The sequence below is a fragment of the Bufo gargarizans genome, chromosome 5, assembly GCF_014858855.1.
Source record: "Bufo gargarizans isolate SCDJY-AF-19 chromosome 5, ASM1485885v1, whole genome shotgun sequence".
Lineage (NCBI taxonomy): Eukaryota > Metazoa > Chordata > Amphibia > Anura > Bufonidae > Bufo > Bufo gargarizans.
This window is the reverse complement of record NC_058084.1, coordinates 20699895-20726646: the sequence shown is the minus strand read 5'-3', so window position 1 is coordinate 20726646 and position 26752 is coordinate 20699895. Positions and strand designations below refer to the sequence as shown.

The 26752-nt window shown below is 53.1% G+C and overlaps 1 protein-coding gene across 1 annotated transcript in view; it reads right to left on the bottom strand.

Annotated features, from left to right (window-relative positions):
- Positions 1–1411: 1411 nt before the first annotated feature.
- The window catches only part of LOC122939674 (ranBP-type and C3HC4-type zinc finger-containing protein 1-like), a 43414-nt gene continuing 18073 nt past the window's right edge, over positions 1412–26752 (bottom strand). The window contains exons 7-14 of the mRNA XM_044295841.1: positions 26109–26215; positions 25847–26020; positions 9657–9817; positions 9365–9476; positions 6566–6745; positions 6184–6282; positions 1939–2082; positions 1412–1552 (exon numbers count right to left, since the gene is read on the bottom strand). Of these exons, the coding sequence (XP_044151776.1) occupies positions 1472–1552; positions 1939–2082; positions 6184–6282; positions 6566–6745; positions 9365–9476; positions 9657–9817; positions 25847–26020; positions 26109–26215 (1058 nt within the window). The 3' untranslated portion in view covers positions 1412–1471. The remainder of the gene's footprint in view (positions 1553–1938; positions 2083–6183; positions 6283–6565; positions 6746–9364; positions 9477–9656; positions 9818–25846; positions 26021–26108; positions 26216–26752) is intronic.

The window sequence follows — 26752 nt, the reverse complement described above, 5'->3', positions numbered from 1 at the left end:
CCGTAGAGAGCGGAGAGGGGCAGGAAGTGAGAGGAGGAAGAGACGCCGCCGAGAGAGGAGAGGGGCAGGAAGTCAGAGGAGGAAGAGACACCGCCGAGAGAGGAGAGGTGCAGGAAGTCAGAGGAGGAAGAGACGCCGCTGAGAGGAGAGGTCCAGGAAGTCAGAGGAGGAAGAGACGCAGCCAAGAGGAGAGGTCCAGGAAGTCAGAGGAGGAAGAGAGATGCTGCAGAGGAGAATTAGACCGGGAGGCCATGATGAGGCAGATCCTTTGTATTTACAGACTTCCTCTATACGGCTGGAATATGTGACACACTAATGGGATTCAGTAAGGACGGCCGCACTTCTGGTCACCTGAGGCCTCGTTCAGACTGGACATAATGTGTCACCGCTGTGACCGCAGGTCTAATGCACTTACACCAGAGTCCGTCCCTGTTAGGCTGTTTGTTTGGGTCACTAGACCCGCGGTCGGGCAGGTTTGAGGCTGTAGAAAAGTGCGCCCACATTATGGTCATCTGAATGAGGCCTTACACATTCTGAACCACAAGTCTCATCCAACCACATCCAGAGCTGCGGTGAAATCATGTCTTCTACTCTAGTCACATCCAGAGCTGAGGTGAAATCGTGTCTTCTGCTCCAATCACATCCAGACCTGCGGTGAAATCATGTCTTCTGCTCCAGTCACATCCAGAGCTATGATTAAATCATGTCTTCTGCTCCAGTCACATCCAGAGCTGTGATTAAATCATGTCTTCTGCTCCAATCACATCCAGACCTGCGGTGAAATCATGTCTTCTGCTCCAGTCACATCCAGAGCTGTGATTAAATCATGTCTTCTACTGCAGTCACACCCAAAGCTGCAGTCACAATTCTGCAGATTGCCCCTATGCTTTCCCTTTATATGCAGGACCCTTGAGGAAGAGGAAGGAGTGAGCTCGCCGGTTCTGCTGGCCTTACATACCCGGGGGTCGGGGTGGATTTCATATTTTCAGACCAAACCCGGGTTCGGATCGACTGTAGTGTCACACAAAGTCGCCTGAATCTACTGAAGAGGGAAACGGTAGAAATCAAGGGAGCGGCAGGGCGTCTTCATTTATAGAGTCCGCGGCTCAAGGACCCGCCGTCACGGGACCTTCTGTGATAACAACTATAAGTGGAGTTTCCCTTTAAATGTGAAATAAAAAAGTAGACAAAAAAATCTGATCTTCTGTACAAAGAACACGGGCGTCCCCATCCCCTGCGCGCAGTGCGTATCAGGGTCTATGAAATGTAGGAGTGAGTGGCGCCTCCTGTCGTGAGGAGGCGTCATTGCATCTTTCTGCTTAGGTTACGGAGAGCACCTCATCAGCAGTCGCTTCTTTCCATCCAGGATTACCATTGGCGTTACATCAGCGAGGCGCGAGGCACAGAGGCGGCGATGAGGCAGATTCTTGCATATAATGGATGAGCAGCGTCTCTGTCGCCTTGCTAATGATCAGTGACAATTCTGACATCTTGGATCACATTTCCTTCCGTTCATGTTGCACTGACATCCCCCAGACGTGTCCCCGGGGCCCTGCGCACACAAGAAGAGGCGCCTCAATATCATCAGAGAGCACATGATCCGCTACAAGATGGCGGCTTGCACCATGCCATGTCCGCGGGACACGCGCCCTAGATGCAGGCTGCCACCTTGTCAGCATTCACACTGTGTTTCATAGCATCATTTTCAAGATCTCTGCTTGCTGCCACTGATTAGGAGTTCTCTTGTTGACGTCCAGGACAGAGGACTGATTATACTGATGGTTTGTTACAGTGTGTCAGTCCTCTGTGCTGGGCTCCCGGCTGACCACCTATAGGTGCTACCATCAGCTCCGTGACAGGACACGTGACAGCCGTGATACTCCCCTGCAGGAGGCGCTGTCATACAAACCCCGCCGTCTGCACCAGACTCCACTTTACCTGTGGCCCCCAGCGAGGGCCCTTGGTGACCCAGCAGATCTCAGTCTGACACATGGTACAGCGGATCCAGTCGCAGCCGTCCTTCTTCTGGACAATAATCTTACACGCTGGACAGTACATGGCCTCCCCCATCTGCACCAGGGTCTGAGAACACAGAGGAGAGTCCATGACACGTCTCCCCCTACAGGCTCCTCACACTCACTGCAAGGACGGAGCAGGAGAGTTACATGTTATGCACCTGCACACGGGCACTCACCTGCACACGGGCACTCACCTGCACATGGGCACTCACCTGCACACGGGCACTCACCTGCACACGGGCACTCACCTGCACACGGGCACTCACCTGCACACGGGCACTCACCTGCACACAGGCAGTCACCTGCACACACACACAGGCAGTCACCTGCACACACACACAGGCAGTCACCTGCACACACACACAGGCAGTCACCTGCACACACACACAGGCAGTCACCTGCACACACACACACACAGGCAGTCACCTACACACAGGCAGTCACCTGCACACACACACAGGCAGTCACCTGCACACACACACAGGCAGTCACCTGCACACACACACACACACACACACAGGCAGTCACCTGCACACACACAGGCAGTCACCTGCACACACACACACACACAGGCAGTCACCTGCACACACACACAGGCAGTCACCTGCACACACACACACAGGCAGTCACCTGCACACACACACAGGCAGTCACCTGCACACACACACAGGCAGTCACCTGCACACACACACACAGGCAGTCACCTGCACACACACACAGGCAGTCACCTGCACACACACACAGGCAGTCACCTGCACACACACAGGCAGTCACCTGCACACACACACACACACACACACAGGCAGTCACCTGCGCACACACACACACACAGGCAGTCACCTGCCACACACACAGGCAGTCACCTGCACACACACACACACAGGCAGTCACCTGCACACACACACACACACAGGCAGTCACCTGCACACACACACAGGCAGTCACCTGCACACACACACACACACAGGCACTCACCTGCACACACACACAGGCACTCACCTGCACACACACACACACACACAGGCACTCACCTGCACACACACACACACACACAGGCACTCACCTGCACACACACACACACACAGGCACTCACCTGCACACACACACACACACACACGCAGTCACCTGCACACATACACACAGGCAGTCACCTGCACACACACACACAGGCAGTCACCTGCACACACACACACACAGGCAGTCACCTGCACACACACACACACACACAGGCAGTCACCTGCACACACACACACAGGCAGTCACCTGCACACACAGGCAGTCACCTGCACACACAGGCAGTCACCTGCACACACACACACAGGCAGTCACCTGCACACACACACACAGGCAGTCACCTGCACACACACACACAGGCAGTCACCTGCACACACACACACAGGCAGTCACCTGCACACACACACACAGGCAGTCACCTGCACACACACACACAGGCAGTCACCTGCACACACACACAGGCAGTCACCTGCACACACACACACACACAGGCAGTCACCTGCACACACACACACAGGCAGTCACCTGCACACACACACACACACACACAGTCAGTCACCTGCACACACACACACACACACAGTCAGTCACCTGCACACACACACACAGGCACTCACCTGCACACACACACACAGGCAGTCACCTGCACACACACACACAGGCACTCACCTGCACACACACACACAGGCAGTCACCTGCACACACACACACAGGCAGTCACCTGCACACACACACACAGGCAGTCACCTGCACACACACACACACAGGCAGTCACCTGCACACACACACACAGGCAGTCACCTGCACACACACACACAGGCACTCACCTGCACACACACAGGCACTCACCTGCACACACACACACACAGGCACTCAGCTGCACACACACACAGGCAGTCACCTGCACACACACACACACACACACAGGCAGTCACCTGCACACACACACAGGCAGTCACCTGCACACACACACACACAGGCAGTCACCTGCACACACACACAGGCAGTCACCTGCACACACACACACACACAGGCAGTCACCTGCACACACACACACAGGCAGTCACCTGCACACACACACAGGCAGTCACCTGCACACACACACAGGCAGTCACCTGCACACACACACAGGCAGTCACCTGCACACACACACACACACACAGGCAGTCACCTGCACACACACACACACACACAGGCAGTCACCTGCACACACACACACAGTCACCTGCACACACACACACACACACACACAGGCAGTCACCTGCACACACACACACACACAGGCAGTCACCTGCACACACACACACACACAGGCAGTCACCTGCACACACAGGCAGTCACCTGCACACACACACAGGCAGTCACCTGCACACACACACACACAGGCACTCACCTGCACACACACACACACAGGCACTCACCTGCACACACACACAGGCACTCACCTGCACACACACACACAGGCACTCACCTGCACACACACACACAGGCACTCACCTGCACACACACACAGGCACTCACACACACAGGCAGTCACCTGCACACACACACACAGGCAGTCACCTGCACACACACACACAGGCACTCACCTGCACACACACACACAGGCACTCACCTGCACACACACACACAGGCACTCACCTGCACACACACACACAGGCACTCACCTGCACACACACAGGCACTCACCTGCACACACACACAGGCAGTCACCTGCACACAGAGACACACACACACACACACACAGGCAGTCACCTGCACACACACACACAGGCAGTCACCTGCACACACACACACAGGCACTCACCTGCACACACACACACAGGCACTCACCTGCACACACACACACAGGCACTCACCTGCACACACACAGGCACTCACCTGCACACACACAGGCACTCACCTGCACACACACACAGGCACTCACACACACAGGCAGTCACCTGCACACACACACACAGGCAGTCACCTGCACACACACACACAGGCACTCACCTGCACACACACACACAGGCACTCACCTGCACACACACACACAGGCACTCACCTGCACACACACACACAGGCACTCACCTGCACACACACAGGCACTCACCTGCACACACACACAGGCAGTCACCTGCACACAGAGACACACACACACACACAGGCAGTCACCTGCACACACACACACAGGCAGTCACCTGCACACACACACACAGGCACTCACCTGCACACACACACACAGGCACTCACCTGCACACACACAGGCACTCACCTGCACACACACACAGGCAGTCACCTGCACACAGAGACACACACACACAGGCAGTCACCTGCACACACACACACAGGCAGTCACCTGCACACACACACACAGGCACTCACTGCACACACAGGCACTCACCTGCACACACACAGGCACTCACCTGCACACACACAGGCACTCACCTGCACACACACACAGGCAGTCACCTGCACACAGAGACACACACACACACACAGGCAGTCACCTGCACACACACACACAGGCACTCACCTGCACACACACAGGCACTCACCTGCACACACACACAGGCAGTCACCTGCACACAGAGACACACACACACAGGCAGTCACCTGCACACACACAAATAAATACATGCACACAGAGACACAGCAGGAGACATCTATACTCACCTGCACACACACATAGTCACTTACCTGCACACACACTTACAGCTGCACGGACACAGCAGGAGACATCTATACTCACCTGCACACACACAGTCACTTACCTGCACACACACTTACAGCTGCACGGACACAGCAGGAGACATCTATACTCACCTGCACACACACAGTCACTCACCTGCACACACACACAGTCACTTACCTGCACACACACTTACAGCTGCACAGACACAGCAGGAGACATCTATACTCACCTGCACACACACAGTCACTTACCTGCACACACACTTACAGCTGCACGGACACAGCAGGAGAGATCTATACTCACCTGCACACTCATACACTATATAATGTGCACGTTCTAGAGCAGAGATCTCCAGCCTGTGCGCTCCAGCTGTTGTGACTATCAGGACATGATGGAAGTTGGAGATCCACAGGTTGGAGGTCACTGTTCTGGAGACTGTGGGTCCAGGTGGTATCAGAGTGGCAGGGTCCTCACCTTCAGCATGTCGCTGGTCTGTTTAGCGGCTGTGTCATTCTGAGCGCGGATGCGCAGATCATCCTGGTATTCTTTGCAGTTCATCCCATTGTGTATGGCCTAGGGTGGGGGCGAAGTCAAGAGGTGTAATTCCTAATAAATGTAAATGGTGCCCCTACCCTGGGACCCCAACCACATGCCAGGGGTGCAGCCATGATGGGTCACACTGCCGGCACAGAGCAAAACCCACCAGCACCGGACCTGCCCCATTCTGGAGCTCAGTGCAGGGCTGGACCCCATTATGACATTATGACCTTCATTCCTGCTGCCTGCACTATTACTATTCCCCGTACACCCAGTGCTGCCCCCTCCAGGCCGCCCCCGTCATCGCAGCAGACTGTACCTTGCAGATCAGGCAATTCTGAGCGTCACAAATAGGACAGATGAACTCATTGACCGAGTCTTCGTAGATGCACCATCCTTTACAGTCCGCAGACCGGCAATGGTAACTGTTCTGGCTTCTGCTCTCCGCCACCACCAGGCCGCGCTCCAGGAAGCGGGTGTACTCGCCCGCTGACACCAACTGCAAGCACAGAGACACAGCGCACATACATACAGATGTCTGTGGCCCCCCCTGAACAGAGGGGTACATGGAGAGGAGAGGGGACACAAGGAGAAGAGAAGGGCACGGGGGTAGAGAGGAGAACAGCATAGAAGTGAGACGGGATGAGCAGAGCAGGAAGAGAGGGAGAAAACAGAGGAAGAAGAGAAGAACAGAGAAAGCAAAGGAAGTGCAGAGGTAGAAGAGAATGATAGAACAGAGGAAGAAAAGCAGGGAAGAGGAGAAAAAGGATCGGTGAAAAACAGAAGGAGAGAGAGGAACAGCAGAGGAGGAAGACAGGGAGAGAGCTGAGGAAGAAAAGAGAAGGTCAGAGAAAGGAAGAGCAGAGGAAGGAGATGGGATAAGCAGAGGAAGAGAGGGAGGAAGAAGAGAAGAAAAAAGAAGGCAAAGGAAGAGCAGAGGTAGAAGAGAGGGACAGAACAGAGGAAGAAAAGCAGGGACGAGCAGAGGAGGCAGACTGGTGAAAAGCAGAAGGAGAGAAAGAGAGAGCGCAGAGAAAGAAAAGAGAAGAGCTGAGCAGAGGAGAAGAAATGGAGAAAGCAGAGGGAGAAGAGAGGAAAGGAGGAGGAAGAGCAGAGGAGGAAAATAGGTGAAGGGCAGAGGAAGAAGAGAAGAACAGAGAAGGAAAAGACAAAGAGCAGAAAGACAAAGGAAGAGGTAGAAGAGAGAGATAGGGCAGAGAAGGCAGACTGGTGAAGAGCAGAAGCAGAGAGAGTTAGAACAGAGGAGAGGAGAAAGAGAAGGAAAGACCAGCGGAAGAAGAGAAAAGCATAGGACGAAAAGAAGGATACAGCAGAGGAAAAGAGAAGGATACAGCAGAGGAGCCCAGTGGGTGAAGAGCAGACAGAGAGAGGGGATAAGTGCAGAGGAAGAAGAGAGAGACAGAGAGCAGAGGAGGAAGATGGGAGAAGAGCAGAGGAGGAAGATGGGAGAAGAGCAGAGGAGGAAGATGGGAGAAGAGCAGAGGAGGAAGATGGAGAAGAGCAGAGGAGGAAGATGGGAGAAGAGCAGAGGAGGAAGATGGGAGAAGAGCAGAGGAGGAAGATGGGAGAAGAGCAGAGGAGGAAGATGGGAGAAGAGCAGAGGAGGAAGATGGGAGAAGAGCAGAGGAGGAAGATGGGAGAAGAGCAGAGGAGGAAGATGGGAGAAGAGCAGAGGAGGAAGATGGGAGAAGAGCAGAGGAGGAAGATGGGAGAAGAGCAGAGGAGGAAGATGGGAGAAGAGCAGCGGAGGAAGATGGGAGAAGAGCAGAGGAGGAAGATGGGAGAAGAGCAGCGGAGGAAGATGGGAGAAGAGCAGAGGAGGAAGATGGGAGAAGAGCAGAGGAGGAAGATGGGAGAAGAGCAGCTGAGGAAGATGGGAGAAGAGCAGCGGAGGAAGATGGGAGAAGAGCAGCTGAGGAAGATGGGAGAAGAGCAGCGGAGGAAGATGGGAGAAGAGCAGCGGAGGAAGATGGGAGAAGAGCAGAGGAGGAAGATGGGAGAAGAGCAGAGGAGGAAGATGGGAGAAGAGCAGAGGAGGAAGATGGGAGAAGAGCAGAGGAGGAAGATGGGAGAAGAGCAGAGGAGGAAGATGGGAGAAGAGCAGCGGAGGAAGATGGGAGAAGAGCAGAGGAGGAAGATGGGAGAAGAGCAGCGGAGGAAGATGGGAGAAGAGCAGCGGAGGAAGATGGGAGAAGAGCAGCGGAGGAAGATGGGAGAAGAGCAGCGGAGGAAGATGGGAGAAGAGCAGAGGAGGAAGATGGGAGAAGAGCAGCGGAGGAAGATGGGAGAAGAGCAGCGGAGGAAGATGGGAGAAGAGCAGCGGAGGAAGATGGGAGAAGAGCAGAGGAGGAAGATGGATGAGGAGCAGGGGAGGAAGATGGGTGAAGAGCAGAGGAGGAAGATGGGAGAAGAGCAGAGGAGGAAGATGGTAGAAGAGCAGCGGAGGAAGATGGGAGAAGGGCAGCGGAGGAAGATGGGAGAAGAGCAGGGGAAGAAGATGGGAGAAGGGCAGAGCAGGAAGATGGGAGAAGAGCAGAGGAGGAAGATGGGAGAAGAGCAGAGGAGGAAGATGGGAGAAGAGCAGCGGAGGAAGATGGGAGAAGGGCATGGGGGGGTAGAGGGAAGTGGTGAAATTTAGGAGAGAACAGAGGGAGAAGAGAGGGCAAGAGGAATAGAAGAAGAGAGAGAGGAAAGCAGAGGAGAGCACATGAGAAGGAAAAGAAACAGAGAAGTGAGAAAAGTAGATAAGGGAAGGAAGGAGGTGGAGGATAAGAAGAGAAGAAACGGAAAAAGAGAGAAGGAAGAGATGACAAGATAATAGGAAATTAGAAGGAAAAATAAGGAAGGGCGAAACAGGTAAAGAAAAAAAAAGAGAGGAGATGAGAAGGAAAGGATAAAGAATGGAGGATAAGGAAAGAAAAATGCAGAGAAGGGACAGCGGTGGTGTGAATGGCCGTGGCATCAGATCCTGCCCGTCCGCCATGTTACCCATCACCCATAGTGCTGCAGACATGGGGGTAACAGCGGCAGCAGAGGTACAACCCCTCACGCTCCAGGTTGGGGGAGACGGAAATGTCTCCACCTCCGGGTCACTCACCGCTCGGACCTCTCTCTCCTGCAGCTTTCGGTCACAGGCGTATGTCTCATCCCGGAAAGGGCAGGACACCTCAGGATCCTCACAGCAGTTCACCACTTGTCTGAGACATTCTCTGAGGAGGCGAAGAAGACATTATGTGTTATACTCCAATCACAGCCAGAGCTGCAGTAACACTTCTGCACACCCTCCATACCACAGGCAAGGATTCCTTGCTGTTTGGAGTAAGACATCTAAGAGCAGAATTTTGTGGTGGTTTTGATATTTGAGATGTGATAGGTGGGCCCACACCTACCTACAGAAACTATGCAGACACTCCCTCAGGAGAACCCCACCTCCCGCTGGGACATCGGTGTAGCAGATTCGGCATTCTATGGGCTCCTGGTTGGGGATGAGAACCTCATTGTCCAGTTGTAGGATATGCAGGAAATTCTGCTGCCGCTCCTCCTCCAGTGCCTGTAAACAGACGGACAGAACGTGACAGGTGTCAGGACATTGCAACACCAGCTCTGCTACATCACATCCTCCTCATAGGAGACAATGTTAATCCAAACAAAATGAAGCAACGTTGCCAATGGTTTTACTTACACATCGCCCACTGTCTTCAGCCCCTCTGCAGACCTCTGTGTCACCATAGTTACAGACTACAAACAGTCCCTGTGTAGTCTGATCCTGCAGTCATGCGTTACTTTCTCTTATTATTCCCCTTCTTTCTAACCTCCTGCACACGTGTTACCAGGAAGCAGAGATCCGTCCAGAGCGGCCGTGTCGGCCGGCGTTGTGGGAGATGTAGGGTTTATGTCACAAACTGTACGGCTTCTTGTACGGAAACCGGGAAACACGTCATGCAATTTACCAACTCACAGTGGGGCTCTGGACGCTGTGAATGCAGCTCTGTATGTGACTAGAGTGAACGCATAGCATGATGCAAAACACAGGATCAGTAAAAAGAAGCAGCTCTAGATGTGACTGGAGCATGAGGTAACTGACAGTAGAATAAAAGTCCAGCTGTTTACAGACCCCAGACGCCGGACCAGAGGACTCCACCTGTTAACAGACCCCGGATCGGAGGACTCTAGCAGTTTACAGATGCCGGACCGGAGGACTCCAGCAGTTTACAGATGCCGGACCGGAGGACTCCAGCAGTTTACAGACGCCGGACCAGAGGACTCCACCTGTTGAGAACAGACCCTGGATCGGAGGACTCTAGCAGTTTACAGATGCCGGACCGGAGGACTCCAGCAGTTTACAGATGCCGGACCGGAGGACTCTAGCAGTTTACAGACGCCGGACCAGAGGACTCCACCTGTTGAGAACAGACCACGGATCGGAGGACTCTAGCAGTTTACAGATGCCGGACCGGAGGACTCCAGCAGTTTACAGACGCCGGACCGGAGGACTCCATCTGTTTACAGACTCCAGACCAGAGGACTCCAGCTGTTTTCAGACGCCAGACGAGAAGACTCCAGCTGTTTTCAGACGCCAGACGAGAGGACTCCAGCTGTTTTCAGACGCCAGACGAGAGGACTCCAGCTGTTTTCAGATGCCAGACGAGAGGACTCCAGCTGTTTTCAGACGCCAGACGAGAAGACTCCAGCTGTTTTCAGACGCCAGACGAGAGGACTCCAGCTGTTTTCAGACGCCAGACGAGAGGACTCCAGCTGTTTTCAGACGCCAGACGAGAGGACTCCAGCTGTTTTCAGATGCCAGACGAGAGGACTCCAGCTGTTTTCAGACGCCAGACGAGAAGACTCCAGCTGTTTTCAGACGCCAGACGAGAGGACTCCAGCTGTTTTCAGACGCCAGACGAGAGGACTCCAGCTGTTTTCAGATGCCAGACGAGAGGACTCCAGCTGTTTTCAGACGCCAGACGAGAAGACTCCAGCTGTTTTCAGATGCCAGACGAGAGGACTCCAGCTGTTTTCAGACGCCAGACGAGAGGACTCCAGCTGTTTTCAGATGCCAGACGAGAGGACTCCAGCTGTTTTCAGATGCCAGATGAGAGGACTCCAGCTGTTTTCAGATGCCAGACGAGAGGACTCCAGCTGTTTTCAGATGCCAGACGAGAGGACTCCAGCTGTTTTCAGATGCCAGACGAGAGGACTCCAGCTGTTTTCAGACGCCAGACGAGAGGACTCCAGCTGTTTTCAGACGCCAGACGAGAGGACTCCAGCTGTTTTCAGATGCCAGACGAGAGGACTCCAGCTGTTTTCAGATGCCAGACGAGAGGACTCCAGCTGTTTTCAGACGCCAGACGAGAGGACTCCAGCTGTTTTCAGACGCCAGACGAGAAGACTCCAGCTGTTTTCAGATGCCAGACGAGAGGACTCCAGCTGTTTTCAGACGCCAGACGAGAGGACTCCAGCTGTTTTCAGATGCCAGACGAGAGGACTCCAGCTGTTTTCAGATGCCAGATGAGAGGACTCCAGCTGTTTTCAGATGCCAGACGAGAGGACTCCAGCTGTTTTCAGATGCCAGACGAGAGGACTCCAGCTGTTTTCAGATGCCAGACGAGAGGACTCCAGCTGTTTTCAGACGCCAGACGAGAAGACTCCAGCTGTTTTCAGACGCCAGACGAGAGGACTCCAGCTCCTCTATTCCCATAAGAGTTCTCTGCGCTTGCATGCGCTAGATTATTATGCCTTCTATATGATTTTACATCTAAATTGCTGGTGAATTCACACCCTGAATATATAACCTCCTATAATAATGTGTAATAACCTGTGACATGAGATCCCATACAATCTCATATACAAATAACTTATCTCAAATCGCTCTTTATTCAAAACCTACATTTCATCGCACCGATGTCGACCGATGTCGACCGATCCAGGAAGCTTCCCTTTGGCTCATTTTTAATCAAGTTTTCCCTCCCACAACACTCTCTATTTCAAAAGCATAAAATTCAGCAGCCCCTCAAGTACTCGGAGTATTTCCAGTGGAAGTATACAGGGATGGCACACAACTCTCGCTAATGCCCCAGTGAAACTCTCTCTAATATACTTTATACATCTTCTATTTTTACTGCACTTTCTCTGCCTAAGGCCTCAGTCACACGAATGTATTTTCTTTCCGTGTCCGTTCCGTTTTTTTTTTTTGCAGACAGTGTGTGGAACCATTAACTTCAATGTGTCCGCAAAAACAGATGGAAGTTACTCCGTGTGCACTCCGTTTTCGTGTGTCCGTTCCGCATAATATAGAACGTCCTATTATTGTCCACATTACTGTTCTACTAGGGGCCAGCTGTTCTGTTCCGCAAAATATGGAATGCACACGGATGTCATACGTAATGTTTGCCGATTCCTTTTTTGTGTACCGCAAAATATATACGTTCGTGTGCATGAGCCCTAAAGCGCACCATTCACGGTGCACTTAAAACTCAGTTCTGTGTACACGGCTGACAGCTCAGCGGTGCACGGATTACGGACTGTGACGTTTTATGGACCCCAGCGGCGCTGTCAGTACAGGCAGGAGCGCAGATTGCTGCTCCCACCCGTGCTCCCTGGATGATTGCCGACTCTTGGCATAGCAGTTCTCTTAGCTTAGCGAAGCGGAGTCTGGTGCAGGCTCTGTAAACTGGTGGAGTCTGGTGCGGGCCCTGTAAACTGGTGGAGTCTGGTGCGGGCTCTGTAAACTGGTGGAGTCTGGTGCGGGCTCTGTAAACTGGTGGAGTCTGGTGCAGGCTCTGTAAACTGGTGGAGTCTGGTGCAGGCTCTGTAAACTGGTGGAGTCTGGTGCGGGCCCTGTAAACTGGTGGAGTCTGGTGCGGGCCCTGTAAACTGGTGGAGTCTGGTGCGGGCTCTGTAAACTGGTGGAGTCTGGTGCGGGCTCTGTAAACTGGTGGAGTCTGGTGCGGGCTCTGTAAACTGGTGGAGTCTGATGCGGGCCCTGTAAACTGGTGGAGTCTGGTGCGGGCTCTGTAAACTGGTGGAGTCTGGTGCGGGCTCTGTAAACTGGTGGAGTCTGGTGCGGGCTCTCTAAACTGGTGGAGTCTGGTGCGGTCTCTCTAAACTGGTGGAGTCTGGTGCGGGCTCTCTAAACTGGTGGAGTCTGGTGCGGGCTCTCTAAACTGGTGGACTCTGGTGCGGGCTCTCTAAACTGGTGGACTCTGGTGCGGGCTCTCTAAACTGGTGGACTCTGGTGCGGGCCCTGTAAACTGGTAGAGTCTGGTGCAGGCCCTGTAAACTGGTGGACTCTGGTGCGGGCTCTCTAAACTGGTGGAGTCTGGTGCGGGCTCTGTAAACTGGTAGAGTCTGGTGCAGGCCCTGTAAACTGGTGGAGTCTGGTGCGGGCCCTGTAAACTGGTGGAGTCTGGTGCGGGCTCTGTAAACTGGTGGAGTCTGGTGCGGGCCCTGTAAACTGGTGGAGTCTGGTGCGGGCTCTCTAAACTGGTGGAGTCTGGTGCGGGCTCTCTAAACTGGTGGAGTCTGGTGCGGGCTCTCTAAACTGGTGGAGTCTGGTGCGGGCTCTCTAAACTGGTGGAGTCTGGTGCGGGCTCTCTAAACTGGTGGAGTCTGGTGCGGGCTCTGTAAACTGGTGGAGTCTGATGCGGGCCCTGTAAACTGGTGGAGTCTGATGCGGGCCCTGTAAACTGGTGGAGTCTGATGCGGGCCCTGTAAACTGGTGGAGTCTGATGCGGGCCCTGTAAACTGGTGGAGTCTGGTGCGGGCCCTGTAAACTGGTGGAGTCTGGTGCGGGCCCTGTAAACTGGTGGAGTCTGGTGCGGGCCCTGTAAACTGGTGGAGTCTGGTGCGGGCCCTGTAAACTGGTGGAGTCTGGTGCGGGCTCTCTAAACTGGTGGAGTCTGGTGCGGGCTCTCTAAACTGGTGGAGTCTGGTGCGGGCTCTCTAAACTGGTGGAGTCTGGTGCGGGCTCTCTAAACTGGTGGAGTCTGGTGCGGGCTCTCTAAACTGGTGGAGTCTGGTGCGGGCTCTCTAAACTGGTGGAGTCTGGTGCGGGCTCTGTAAACTGGTGGAGTCTGATGCGGGCCCTGTAAACTGGTGGAGTCTGATGCGGGCCCTGTAAACTGGTGGAGTCTGGTGCGGGCCCTGTAAACTGGTGGAGTCTGGTGCGGGCCCTGTAAACTGGTGGAGTCTGGTGCGGGCCCTGTAAACTGGTGGAGTCTGGTGCGGGCCCTGTAAACTGGTGGAGTCTGGTGCGGGCCCTGTAAACTGGTGGAGTCTGGTGCGGGCCCTGTAAACTGGTGGAGTCTGGTGCGGGCTCTCTAAACTGGTGGAGTCTGGTGCGGGCTCTCTAAACTGGTGGAGTCTGGTGCGGGCTCTCTAAACTGGTGGAGTCTGGTGCGGGCTCTCTAAACTGGTGGAGTCTGGTGCGGGCTCTCTAAACTGGTGGAGTCTGGTGCGGGCTCTCTAAACTGGTGGAGTCTGGTGCGGGCTCTCTAAACTGGTGGAGTCTGGTGCGGGCTCTCTAAACTGGTGGAGTCTGGTGCGGGCTCTCTAAACTGGTGGAGTCTGGTGCGGGCTCTGTAAACTGGTGGAGTCTGATGCGGGCCCTGTAAACTGGTGGAGTCTGATGCGGGCCCTGTAAACTGGTGGAGTCTGATGCGGGCCCTGTAAACTGGTGGAGTCTGGTGCGGGCCCTGTAAACTGGTGGAGTCTGGTGCGGGCCCTGTAAACTGGTGGAGTCTGGTGCGGGCCCTGTAAACTGGTGGAGTCTGGTGCGGGCCCTGTAAACTGGTGGAGTCTGGTGCGGGCTCTCTAAACTGGTGGAGTCTGGTGCGGGCTCTCTAAACTGGTGGAGTCTGGTGCGGGCTCTCTAAACTGGTGGAGTCTGGTGCGGGCTCTCTAAACTGGTGGAGTCTGGTGCGGGCTCTCTAAACTGGTGGAGTCTGGTGCGGGCTCTCTAAACTGGTGGAGTCTGGTGCGGGCTCTCTAAACTGGTGGAGTCTGGTGCGGGCTCTCTAAACTGGTGGAGTCTGGTGCGGGCTCTCTAAACTGGTGGAGTCTGGTGCGGGCTCTCTAAACTGGTGGAGTCTGGTGCGGGCTCTCTAAACTGGTGGAGTCTGGTGCGGGCTCTCTAAACTGGTGGAGTCTGGTGCGGGCTCTCTAAACTGGTGGAGTCTGGTGCGGGCTCTCTAAACTGGTGGAGTCTGGTGCGGGCTCTCTAAACTGGTGGAGTCTGGTGCGGGCTCTGTAAACTGGTGGAGTCTGGTGCGGGCTCTGTAAACTGGTAGAGTCTGGTGCAGGCCCTGTAAACTGGTGGAGTCTGGTGCGGGCTCTGTAAACTGGTGGAGTCTGGTGCAGGCCCTGTAAACTGGTGGAGTCTGGTGCGGGCCCTGTAAACTGGTGGAGTCTGCTGCGGGCTCTGTAAACTGGTGGAGTCTGGTGCGGGCCCTGTAAACTGGTGCGGGCCCTGTAAACTGGTGGAGTCTGATGCGGGCCCTGTAAACTGGTGGAGTCTGGTGCGGGCCCTGTAAACTGGTGGAGTCTGGTGCGGGCCCTGTAAACTGGTGGAGTCAGGTGCGGGCCCTGTAAACTGGTGCGGGCCCTGTAAACTGGTGGAGTCTGGTGCGGGCCCTGTAAACTGGTGGAGTCTGGTGCGGGCTCTGTAAACTGGTGCGGGCCCTGTAAACTGGTGGAGTCTGGTGCGGGCCCTGTAAACTGGTGGAGTCTGGTCGGTGACAGCGGAGGGGATGAATTGAGAGCTGAGGCACAGACGACCTCCTGCTGCTTCTCCTGTGGTCACAGCTCAAGGTCACTTCTCAGAAACACAAGACAAAGACGACTGAGAAATGAGAGAAGGACACAGACTCGGGGCAGTAGCCGCAGGTGACGTCACCACCACTATATAGCGGCACAGCCTTCCAGAGACCACATACATCTACACAACTGGAGGCATCATGGTACTACAACCCGGAGCAAAGTATGATGAACACACACATCATACCATGTACCGCACACACGTCCCTCCACATAATACCATGTACCGCACACACGTACCTCCAGATATCACGTACCGTACACTTGTACCTCCACATAATACCATGTACCGCACACACGTCCCTCCACATAATACCATGTACCGCACGCACGTCCCTCCACATAATACAATGTACCGTACACATGTACCTCCACATAATACCATGTACCGCACACGCATCCCTCCACATAATACCATGTACCGCACACACGTACCTCCACATAATACCATGTACCGCACACACGTCCCTCCACATAATACAATGTACCGCACACACGTCCCTCCACATAATACCATGTACCGCACACACGTACCTCCACATAATACCATGTACCGCACGCACGTCCCTCCACATAATACCATGTACCGCACACACGTCCCTCCACATAATACAATGTACCGCACACACGTCCCTCCACATAATACCATGTACCGCACACACGTACCTCCACATAATACCATGTACCGCACACGCGTCCCTCCACATAATACCATGTACCGCACACACGTACCTCCACATAATACCATGTACCGCACACACGTACCTCCACATAATACCATGTACCGCACACACGTACCTCCACATAATACCATGTACCGCACACACGTCCCTCCACATAATACCATGTACCGCACACGTACCTCCACATAATACCATGTACCGCACACACGTACCTCCACATAATACCATGTACCGCACACACGTACCTCCACATAATACCATGTACCGCACACACGTCCCTCCACATAATACCATGTACCGCACACACGTCCCTCCACATAATACCATGTACCGCACACACGTACCTCCACATAATACCACGTACCGCACACACGTACCTCCACATAATACCATGTACCGCACACGCGTCCCTCCACATAATACCATGTACCGCACACACGTCCCTCCACATAATACCATGTACCGCACACACGTCCCTCCACATAATACCATGTACCGCACACGCGTCCCTCCACATAATACCATGTACCGCACACACGTCCCTCCACATAATACCATGTACCGCACACGCGTCCCTCCACATAATACCATGTACCGCACACGTACCTCCACATAATACCATGTACCGCACACACGTACCTCCACATAATACCATGTACCGCACACACGTCCCTCCACATAATACCATGTACCGCACACACGTCCCTCCACATAATACCATGTACCGCACACACGTACCTCCACATAATACCATGTACCGCACACGCGTCCCTCCACATAATACCATGTACCGCACACACGTACCTCCACATAATACCATGTACCGCACACACGTACCTCCACATAATACCATGTACCGCACACACGTACCTCCACATAATACCATGTACCGCACACACGTACCTCCACATAATACCATGTACCGCACACACGTCCCTCCACATAATACCATGTACCGCACACACGTACCTCCACATAATACCATGTACCGCACACACGTCCCTCCACATAATACAATGTACCGCACACACGTCCCTCCACATAATACCATGTACCGCACACACGTACCTCCACATAATACCATGTACCGCACACGCGTCCCTCCACATAATACCATGTACCGCACACACGTACCTCCACATAATACCATGTACCGCACACACGTACCTCCACATAATACCATGTACCGCACACACGTACCTCCACATAATACCATGTACCGCACACACGTCCCTCCACATAATACCATGTACCGCACACGTACCTCCACATAATACCATGTACCGCACACACGTACCTCCACATAATACCATGTACCGCACACACGTACCTCCACATAATACCATGTACCGCACACACGTCCCTCCACATAATACCATGTACCGCACACACGTCCCTCCACATAATACCATGTACCGCACACACGTACCTCCACATAATACCAGTACCGCACACACGTACCTCACATAATACCATGTACCGCACACCTCCACATAATACCATGTACCGCACACGCGTCCCTCCACATAATACCATGTACCGCACACACGTCCCTCCACATAATACCATGTACCGCACACACGTCCCTCCACATAATACCATGTACCGCACACGCGTCCCTCCACATAATACCATGTACCGCACACACGTCCCTCCACATAATACCATGTACCGCACACGCGTCCCTCCACATAATACCATGTACCGCACACGTACCTCCACATAATACCATGTACCGCACACACGTACCTCCACATAATACCATGTACCGCACACACGTCCCTCCACATAATACCATGTACCGCACACACGTCCCTCCACATAATACCATGTACCGCACACACGTACCTCCACATAATACCATGTACCGCACACGCGTCCCTCCACATAATACCATGTACCGCACACACGTACCTCCACATAATACCATGTACCGCACACACGTACCTCCACATAATACCATGTACCGCACACACGTACCTCCACATAATACCATGTACCGCACACACGTACCTCCACATAATACCATGTACCGCACACACGTCCCTCCACATAATACCATGTACCGCACACACGTCCCTCCACATAATACCATGTACCGCACACACGTCCCTCCACATAATACCATGTACCGCACACACGTACCTCCACATAATACCATGTACCGCACACACGTCCCTCCACATAATACCATGTACCGCACACACGTACCTCCACATAATACCATGTACCGCACACACGTCCCTCCACATAATACCATGTACCGCACACACGTACCTCCACATAATACCATGTACCGCACACGCGTCCCTCCACATAATACCATGTACCGCACACACGTACCTCCACATAATACCATGTACCGCACACACGTACCTCCACATAATACCATGTACCGCACACACGTACCTCCACATAATACCATGTACCGCACACACGTCCCTCCACATAATACCATGTACCGCACACACGTACCTCCACATAATACCATGTACCGCACACACGTACCTCCACATAATACCATGTACCGCACACACGTCCCTCCACATAATACCATGTACCGCACACACGTCCCTCCACATAATACCATGTACCGCACACACGTACCTCCACATAATACCATGTACCGCACACACGTCCCTCCACATAATACCTGCAGTGCCTGGCAGTAATGGAGTCAATGAATATAACACTGCGTGTCAGTAGAAACTGCTTTATTCCTTATGGCAGAAGTTACAGGTTAATGAACAGAAAAACCTGAGGAGGCAAATACCTAGGAGTCGTCATCACCGCCGACCCCTACGCTGCAGAGACGCGGTCACCGCACATCCCACCATCGCCTATAAAGTGCATGAAGTTTAAAGGGAAACTCCACCTGTACACGACGCGTTACAGCATTTCACGAGTGGGAATCCTGTGCCGTACTCATCTGGGACTGAGCTGAACATACTCCAGTCACTCCCAGAGCTGCAGTCACAATTCTGCTGTTACATCATGCATGTCTTCTACTGTACTCGCATCCAGAGCTGCAGTCACATCAGGCATGTCTTACACTCCTGTCACATCCAAAGCTGATTTCCTGTTAGCTCAGATGGCGCTTCCAGAGTCCAGACTGAGCGGCTGTGTCACAGGACTGCTGGGTGAGCGCTGAACTGTAGTCCGTATCCAAGGGAGACCAGCAGATCTGCAGCTCTGGATGTGACTAGAGTCTAGACTAGAGCATCATTTAAAATGACTACAATGTAAATGCGGCAAATTAATTACAAAGATTTACAGAGTAAACGAACCCTGAGAAATGTCGGGGTTACACTTTAATCGCGATGACGACAGTTGTGACTGTTACATCCAGACTAAACGGTAAGAGCGCGACTCCGCCCCCAAGAAAACTCTGATTATGGCCTCCTGCACACAAACGGTTCGTTTTTTTGCGTTCCGTATACAGAACCATTCATTTCAAAGGATCCGCAAAAAAAAAACGGAAGGTAATCCGTATGCCTTCTGTTTCCGTTGAAAGATAGAACATGTCCTATTATCGTCCGCATAACGGACAAGGAGAGTACTGTTGTAAAAAACGGAATTCACACGGACGTCATCCGTATTTTTTGGCGGACCGCAAAATACTATAAAAGCCATACGGTCGTGTGAAGGAGGCCTGAGGCGTGGACTGCTGCGGGACCGCTACCCCACGTGATGAGCCAGCTCAGAGCTCCTGCGCCAGTCCCGCCGTCCTGACCGCCCGCTAGAGAACCTTCAAAATGTTCCTCAGCTTTAGCACTGGTTTAAATATCTCCGCAGAGCTGAGAAGCCTTGTAAGTACTTGTGTTACACCCTGTCCTATGCTCCAGTCACATCCAGAGCTGCACTCAAAATTCTACCATCTCTTAGAGGGCTAATCATATAAACTGGTTGTGACTGGAGAACAAGACGTGATATGACGAGATCTGCGACTGCCGCTCTGGTTACAGCAGAAGTGTGAAGGCAGCTCCGGCTGTGACTGGAGTACAAGACTTGATGAATTGCAAGATCAAGTAAAGCCAAATATTTACAGCGTTAGGCCTCATGCACACGGCCGCTGCCCGCAAACAGCGGGTACGCACTATGGGGGCACCGGACGTGTGCTCCCCGCTTCACCTGAATGGGTTCGCAATCGGGAGCTGCTTTGCGGAACGGAGGCACGGAAGCACTATGGAGTGCTTCCGTGGTGTTTCTGTCCGCGCCTCCGCACCGCAAAAAGAGAGAGCATGTTCTAATTTTTTTGCGGTGCGGAAGGATCACAAACCGATTTAAGTTGAATGGGCCTCGATCCATCCCGGCAAATTGCGGTCCCCGATGCACGGAACGAGCGCACAACGACCGTGTGCATGAGGCCTTCACTCAGCGTTCTGTACGGAGACTGGAGCATAAAAATGGCGCTCGGTGGTGGAGCTTTATACGGGCCGACACAGCGTAATACGGGGACTCCGGGCTAGCAGCAAGAGGATACACAGAACAGAGCCCACCAGCGACAGAACCATACATTCATATTATCTCGTCTAAAACCCCGCCCTCGGCTCCGCCCCTGCGCAAATAACCGCCAAAAACTCATCTGCAATCACGATATCTAAAAAGATAAAACAAAAATATTCAATCTAAAAAGAGAAAAGAAAAATTCCTCCAAATCTTGTACCAAACACGAAAGAAACTGGAAAAACCTTAACGAGGGAACGTTCTGAACAGAAAGCGTCAGATCGCGCCGGCGTACGACACGTGCTCCGTATTTATCAGGGGACTGCGCCATTATCAGCCCGAGCAGGCGTTATCAATGCTGGAGCCCACTGCCCATCACGTATGTACGGTACTGGTGGTGCCGCAATATGGCGGCATTGTATATTCTTGACCTGCCCTATGTGTACGTCTGTTATGGGGGGGGGGGGGCGTTAGGAGATGAACGTGACAAATAAGTGGTAAGCGGCTGTGGCGGTGACTGCGCCATTGTCCTGTGCAGTACACCGACACGCGAGAGTCCAAGGCACTGACGATTCACATGGCTCCTCTACTTCCTGGGGGGAACGCCCTAAGACTGAATACTAGCAATGGTGGGACGCCCCGCGCTGTCCACAATTGAAGAATAATGTTTCCTGATGATCCACATCCGTTTTTTCACCCCAGAGCTGACGATCTGTCACGTCGGCATCAGGGAACTCCCCCTAAACGCATTTTCCTTCCAGGTGGAGTTCCCCTTGAACAGCCGGTGACTACGGAGCTTCCTCCGCGTGCTCCTCATCCTCTCAGTCCCACAAAGTCTGTTTGATCATGGCGGCGCTGAGGGTCCAGGGGCAGGAAAGGCCGATCCCGGCACGTCCCTGCCCCCCAGGTGTCGTTACTGTAATAGAGTAAAACCTTCCAAAGAGTCGCCGCTCGTCTGGAGCTGGGTAGGGGGCGCCGCTTCTCTTCTTCCTTTTTCCTGGAGAAAGAAAGAAGAGAAGGTTTCCGTCATAAAAATGGGTCACTTCCCAGCTGTTAAAGGAGGACTCTGCCCGCAGTGAATACATGTTATAATGAGGAGTGCTACAATTTCTGCAACAAATCCTGGCAGTTTTCAAGATCTCTGCTTGCTGTCATTGCATAAGAATCTACCAGGGCATAGAAATCATCCCTGGACATGTGATAACTTTACTGTAACGAGCCGTGCGCCTGGGTGACCAGAACAGATTTCTATTCACTGCTAGATTTCTTTGAAATGACAGAAAGCAGAGATCTTGAAAAGTGTGATCAATTTTCCTTAAGCAATGGAAACTGGACAAATCAAGGCAAAGTGTAGATCGGGGGCAGCCAGAGGTTGTGACTTCTATGGGAGGTCTCAGAATAATTAAGCGATTGTGCATGCTGGGAGTTGTAGTTACTAAACAACTGGAGTGTCGGAAGTTGCTGACTAGGGATGAGCGAACTTCACATTCTGAAGTTCGAGTTTGTGTTGTGGTATTCACTGAATTGCGTTATGGATTCTGTTACCACGGACCAGAGCGCAATTCCATGACGGAATGTCTTTAGAGGCATTCCGTTATTCCTCCGTCATAATAGAAGTCTATGGGCTGAATAACGGACCCGTCCAGTTTCTGTCCCTATTGCTGACCTTTGGTGTAGACCTATTAAATGTGGGAGGGGGAGGAATAAGATCAGGAGCCATGCATTCCCAACACTTCATGCATAGATTTCAGCTGAGCATGCGTGTGTATGGCGGAGTAGGGAGGAATAGCTGTCAGCTGTGCTGAGCATGCATGTGTATGGTGGAGTAGGGAGGAATAGCTGTCAGCTGTGCTGAGCATGCGTGTGTATGGCGGAGTAGGGAGGAATAGCTGTCAGCTGTGCTGAGCATGCGTGTGTATGGTGGAGTAGGGAGGAATAGCTGTCAGCTGTGCTGAGCATGCGTGTGTATGGCGGAGTAGGGAGGAATAGCTGTCAGCTGTGCTGAGCATGCGTGTGTATGGGGGAGTAGGAAGGAATAGCTGTCAGCTGTGCTGAGCATGCGTGTGTATGGGGGAGTAGGGAGGAATAGCTGTCAGCTGTGCTGAGCATGCGTGTGTATGGGGGAGTAGGAAGGAATAGCTGTCAGCTGTGCTGAGCATGCGTGTGTATGGTGGAGTAGGGAGGAATAGCTGTCAGCTGTGCTGAGCATGCGTGTGTATGGCGGAGTAGGGAGGAATAGCTGTCAGCTGTGCTGAGCATGCGTGTGTATGGGGGAGTAGGAAGGAATAGCTGTCAGCTGTGCTGAGCATGCGTGTGTATGGGGGAGTAGGGAGGAATAGCTGTCAGCTGTGCTGAGCATGCGTGTGTATGGGGGAGAAGGGGGAATAGCTGTCAGCTGTGCTGAGCATGCGTGTGTATGGGGGAGTAGGAAGGAATAGCTGTCAGCTGTGCTGAGCATGTGTGTGTATGGGGGAGAAGGGGGAATAGCTGTCAGCTGTGCTGAGCATGTGTGTGTATGGCGGAGTAGGGAGGAATAGCTGTCAGCTGTGCTGAGCATGCGTGTGTATGGCGGAGAAGGGGGAATAGCTGTCAGCTGTGCTGAGCATGCGTGTGTATGGGGGAGTAGGAAGGAATAGCTGTCAGCTGTGCTGAGCATGCGTGTGTATGGGGGAGTAGGGAGGAATAGCTGTCAGCTGTGCTGAGCATGCGTGTGTATGTGGGAGAAGGGGGAATAGCTGTCAGCTGTGCTGAGCATGCGTGTGTATGTGGGAGAAGGGGGAATAGCTGTCAGCTGTGCTGAGCATGTGTGTGTATGGTGGAGTAGGGAGGAATAGCTGTCAGCTGTGCTGAGCATGCGTGTGTATGGCGGAGTAGGGAGGAATAGCTGTCAGCTGTGCTGAGCATGCGTGTGTATGGGGGAGTAGGGAGGAATAGCTGTCAGCTGTGCTGAGCATGCGTGTGTATGGGGGAGTAGGGAGGAATAGCTGTCAGCTGTGCTGAGCATGCGTGTGTATGGGGGAGTAGGGAGGAATAGCTGTCAGCTGTGCTGAGCATGCGTGTGTATGTGGGAGAAGGGGGAATAGCTGTCAGCTGTGCTGAGCATGCGTGTGTATGTGGGAGAAGGGGGAATAGCTGTCAGCTGTGCTGAGCATGTGTGTGTATGGTGGAGTAGGGAGGAATAGCTGTCAGCTGTGCTGAGCATGCGTGTGTATGGCGGAGTAGGGAGGAATAGCTGTCAGCTGTGCTGAGCATGCGTGTGTATGGGGGAGTAGGGAGGAATAGCTGTCAGCTGTGCTGAGCATGCATGTGTATGGCGGAGTAGGGAGGAATAGCTGTCAGCTGTGCTGAGCATGCGTGTGTATGGGGGAGTAGGGAGGAATAGCTGTCAGCTGTGCTGAGCATGCGTGTGTATGGGGGAGAAGGGGGAATAGCTGTCAGCTGTGCTGAGCATGTGTGTGTATGGTGGAGTAGGGAGGAATAGCTGTCAGCTGTGCTGAGCATGCGTGTGTATGGCGGAGTAGGGAGGAATAGCTGTCAGCTGTGCTGAGCATGCGTGTGTATGGGGGAGTAGGGAGGAATAGCTGTCAGCTGTGCTGAGCATGCATGTGTATGGCGGAGTAGGGAGGAATAGCTGTCAGCTGTGCTGAGCATGCGTGTGTATGGGGGAGTAGGGAGGAATAGCTGTCAGCTGTGCTGAGCATGCGTGTGTATGGGGGAGAAGGGGGAATAGCTGTCAGCTGTGCTGAGCATGCGTGTGTATGGCGGAGTAGGGAGGAATAGCTGTCAGCTGTGCTGAGCATGCGTGTGTATGGGGGAGAAGGGGGAATAGCTGTCAGCTGAGCTGAGCATGCGTGTATATGGCGGAGTAGGGAGGAATAGCTGTCAGCTGTGCTGAGCATGCGTGTGTATGGCGGAGTAGGGAGGAATAGCTGTCAGCTGTGCTGAGCATGCGTGTGTATGGCGGAGAAGGGGGAATAGCTGTCAGCTGTGCTGAGCATGCGTGTGTATGGCGGAGAAGGGGGAATAGCTGTCAGCTGTGCTGAGCATGCGTGTGTATGGGGGAGATGGCGGGAGAGGTAGGCTGTCAGTCTAGGCTCTGACCAGCAGCAGTGCTGTGTGGTACAGCTCCAGTGAAGGTAACGATAACGCACTGGCCGGCCCACTGCACAAGTCTGTCATCAAAAGAGAATTGGCCAAAGACAAACAATCTCTGTTTGCTGTCAGTGAATGTGAACATGCATTCTTACACTGAAAAACTGATTGTGAATGTCACCACAGGACCTCAGTATATTGCCATGTAACTCTGCAAGACCTTCTTGTACCGATCCCGAGTTACACCAAGAACTGCAGTCATCATTTTATACTCCAGTCACATCAAAAGCTGCATTTACAATTCTAATACACTGCTCACACCCAGAGCTGCGTTCACAGTTATGCCGATTTCCTCATACCCTGCTGCTTCAGGGTCTGCAACACATTGTGTCGTTCTCTACAGCAATCTAATGTAGTAACAATATGCAAACCCGTGCAGTGCATCATGGGAGCTCTCGGGAAAGGCCTATAACCTGGCGGAGGCCTCATCTCACTGTGCCAACCAAAAGAAGCAGGATGGCTGATAACAGAGGCAGATAGCTTACTTTATTGTACTGCTGAAAGCTGTCGTCCACCAGCTGCAGCCTGCGGCGCTCAATCTCATCTGGCTTATACTCCTCTGGCACCATGTAGTCCGCCGGGCGGTCAGCGGTGCATATCTCACAGCCGGGGCGGGTGGGTCTATTTATGAAGGTGCACTGGGGACATGACCAACCGGGCTGCATGAGGAAAAACATTACATTACACTTTGAACACCCCCGTATCATTAAGCATGCCCTCAGACATCCACCTGAAAACAGTACCTACCTGTGCGGGAGAAGGGGGCACCGGTGGAATCTGGTGCTTTTGGTTTAATTCCAGGCCCAAGTTGTGATGTGGCTGCTCCATCTTCTCTGGCTGGGAAATTTGTGAAACTAGGGGGGGGGGGGGAATAATCAGCACATGATCTCCAACTGCAGGCAATCGGATAACTCCAACCCTGCCTCAAAAATGAGGAAAAGGGTATTATATTACACATAGCTTCTCCTGAGCAGTCCTTTCTCTCTTAGCTCTCCCTGGCAGCCTCTGATCCCAATCATCCTCACAGTGCGGACACATAAGCTTTAATCGATGACCAACAGGACGTATCAGCAGAACACAGCCTTCACCTAATTTACAGCTTATAAAACTAATTAGACCAAGTACAGCCTCCAACTCATCTACTGCCTATAATTCTATCAGACGGAGCACAGCCTTCACCTCACCTACATCCTGTACATGTATCAGACGGAGCACAGCCTTCACCTCATCTACATCCTATACATGTATAAGGCGGAGCACAGCCTTCACCTCATCTACATCCTATACATGTATAAGGCGGAGCACAGCCTTCACCTCATCTACATCCTGTGCATGTATCAGACGGAGCACAGCCTTCACCTCATCTACATCCTATACATGTATAAGGCGGA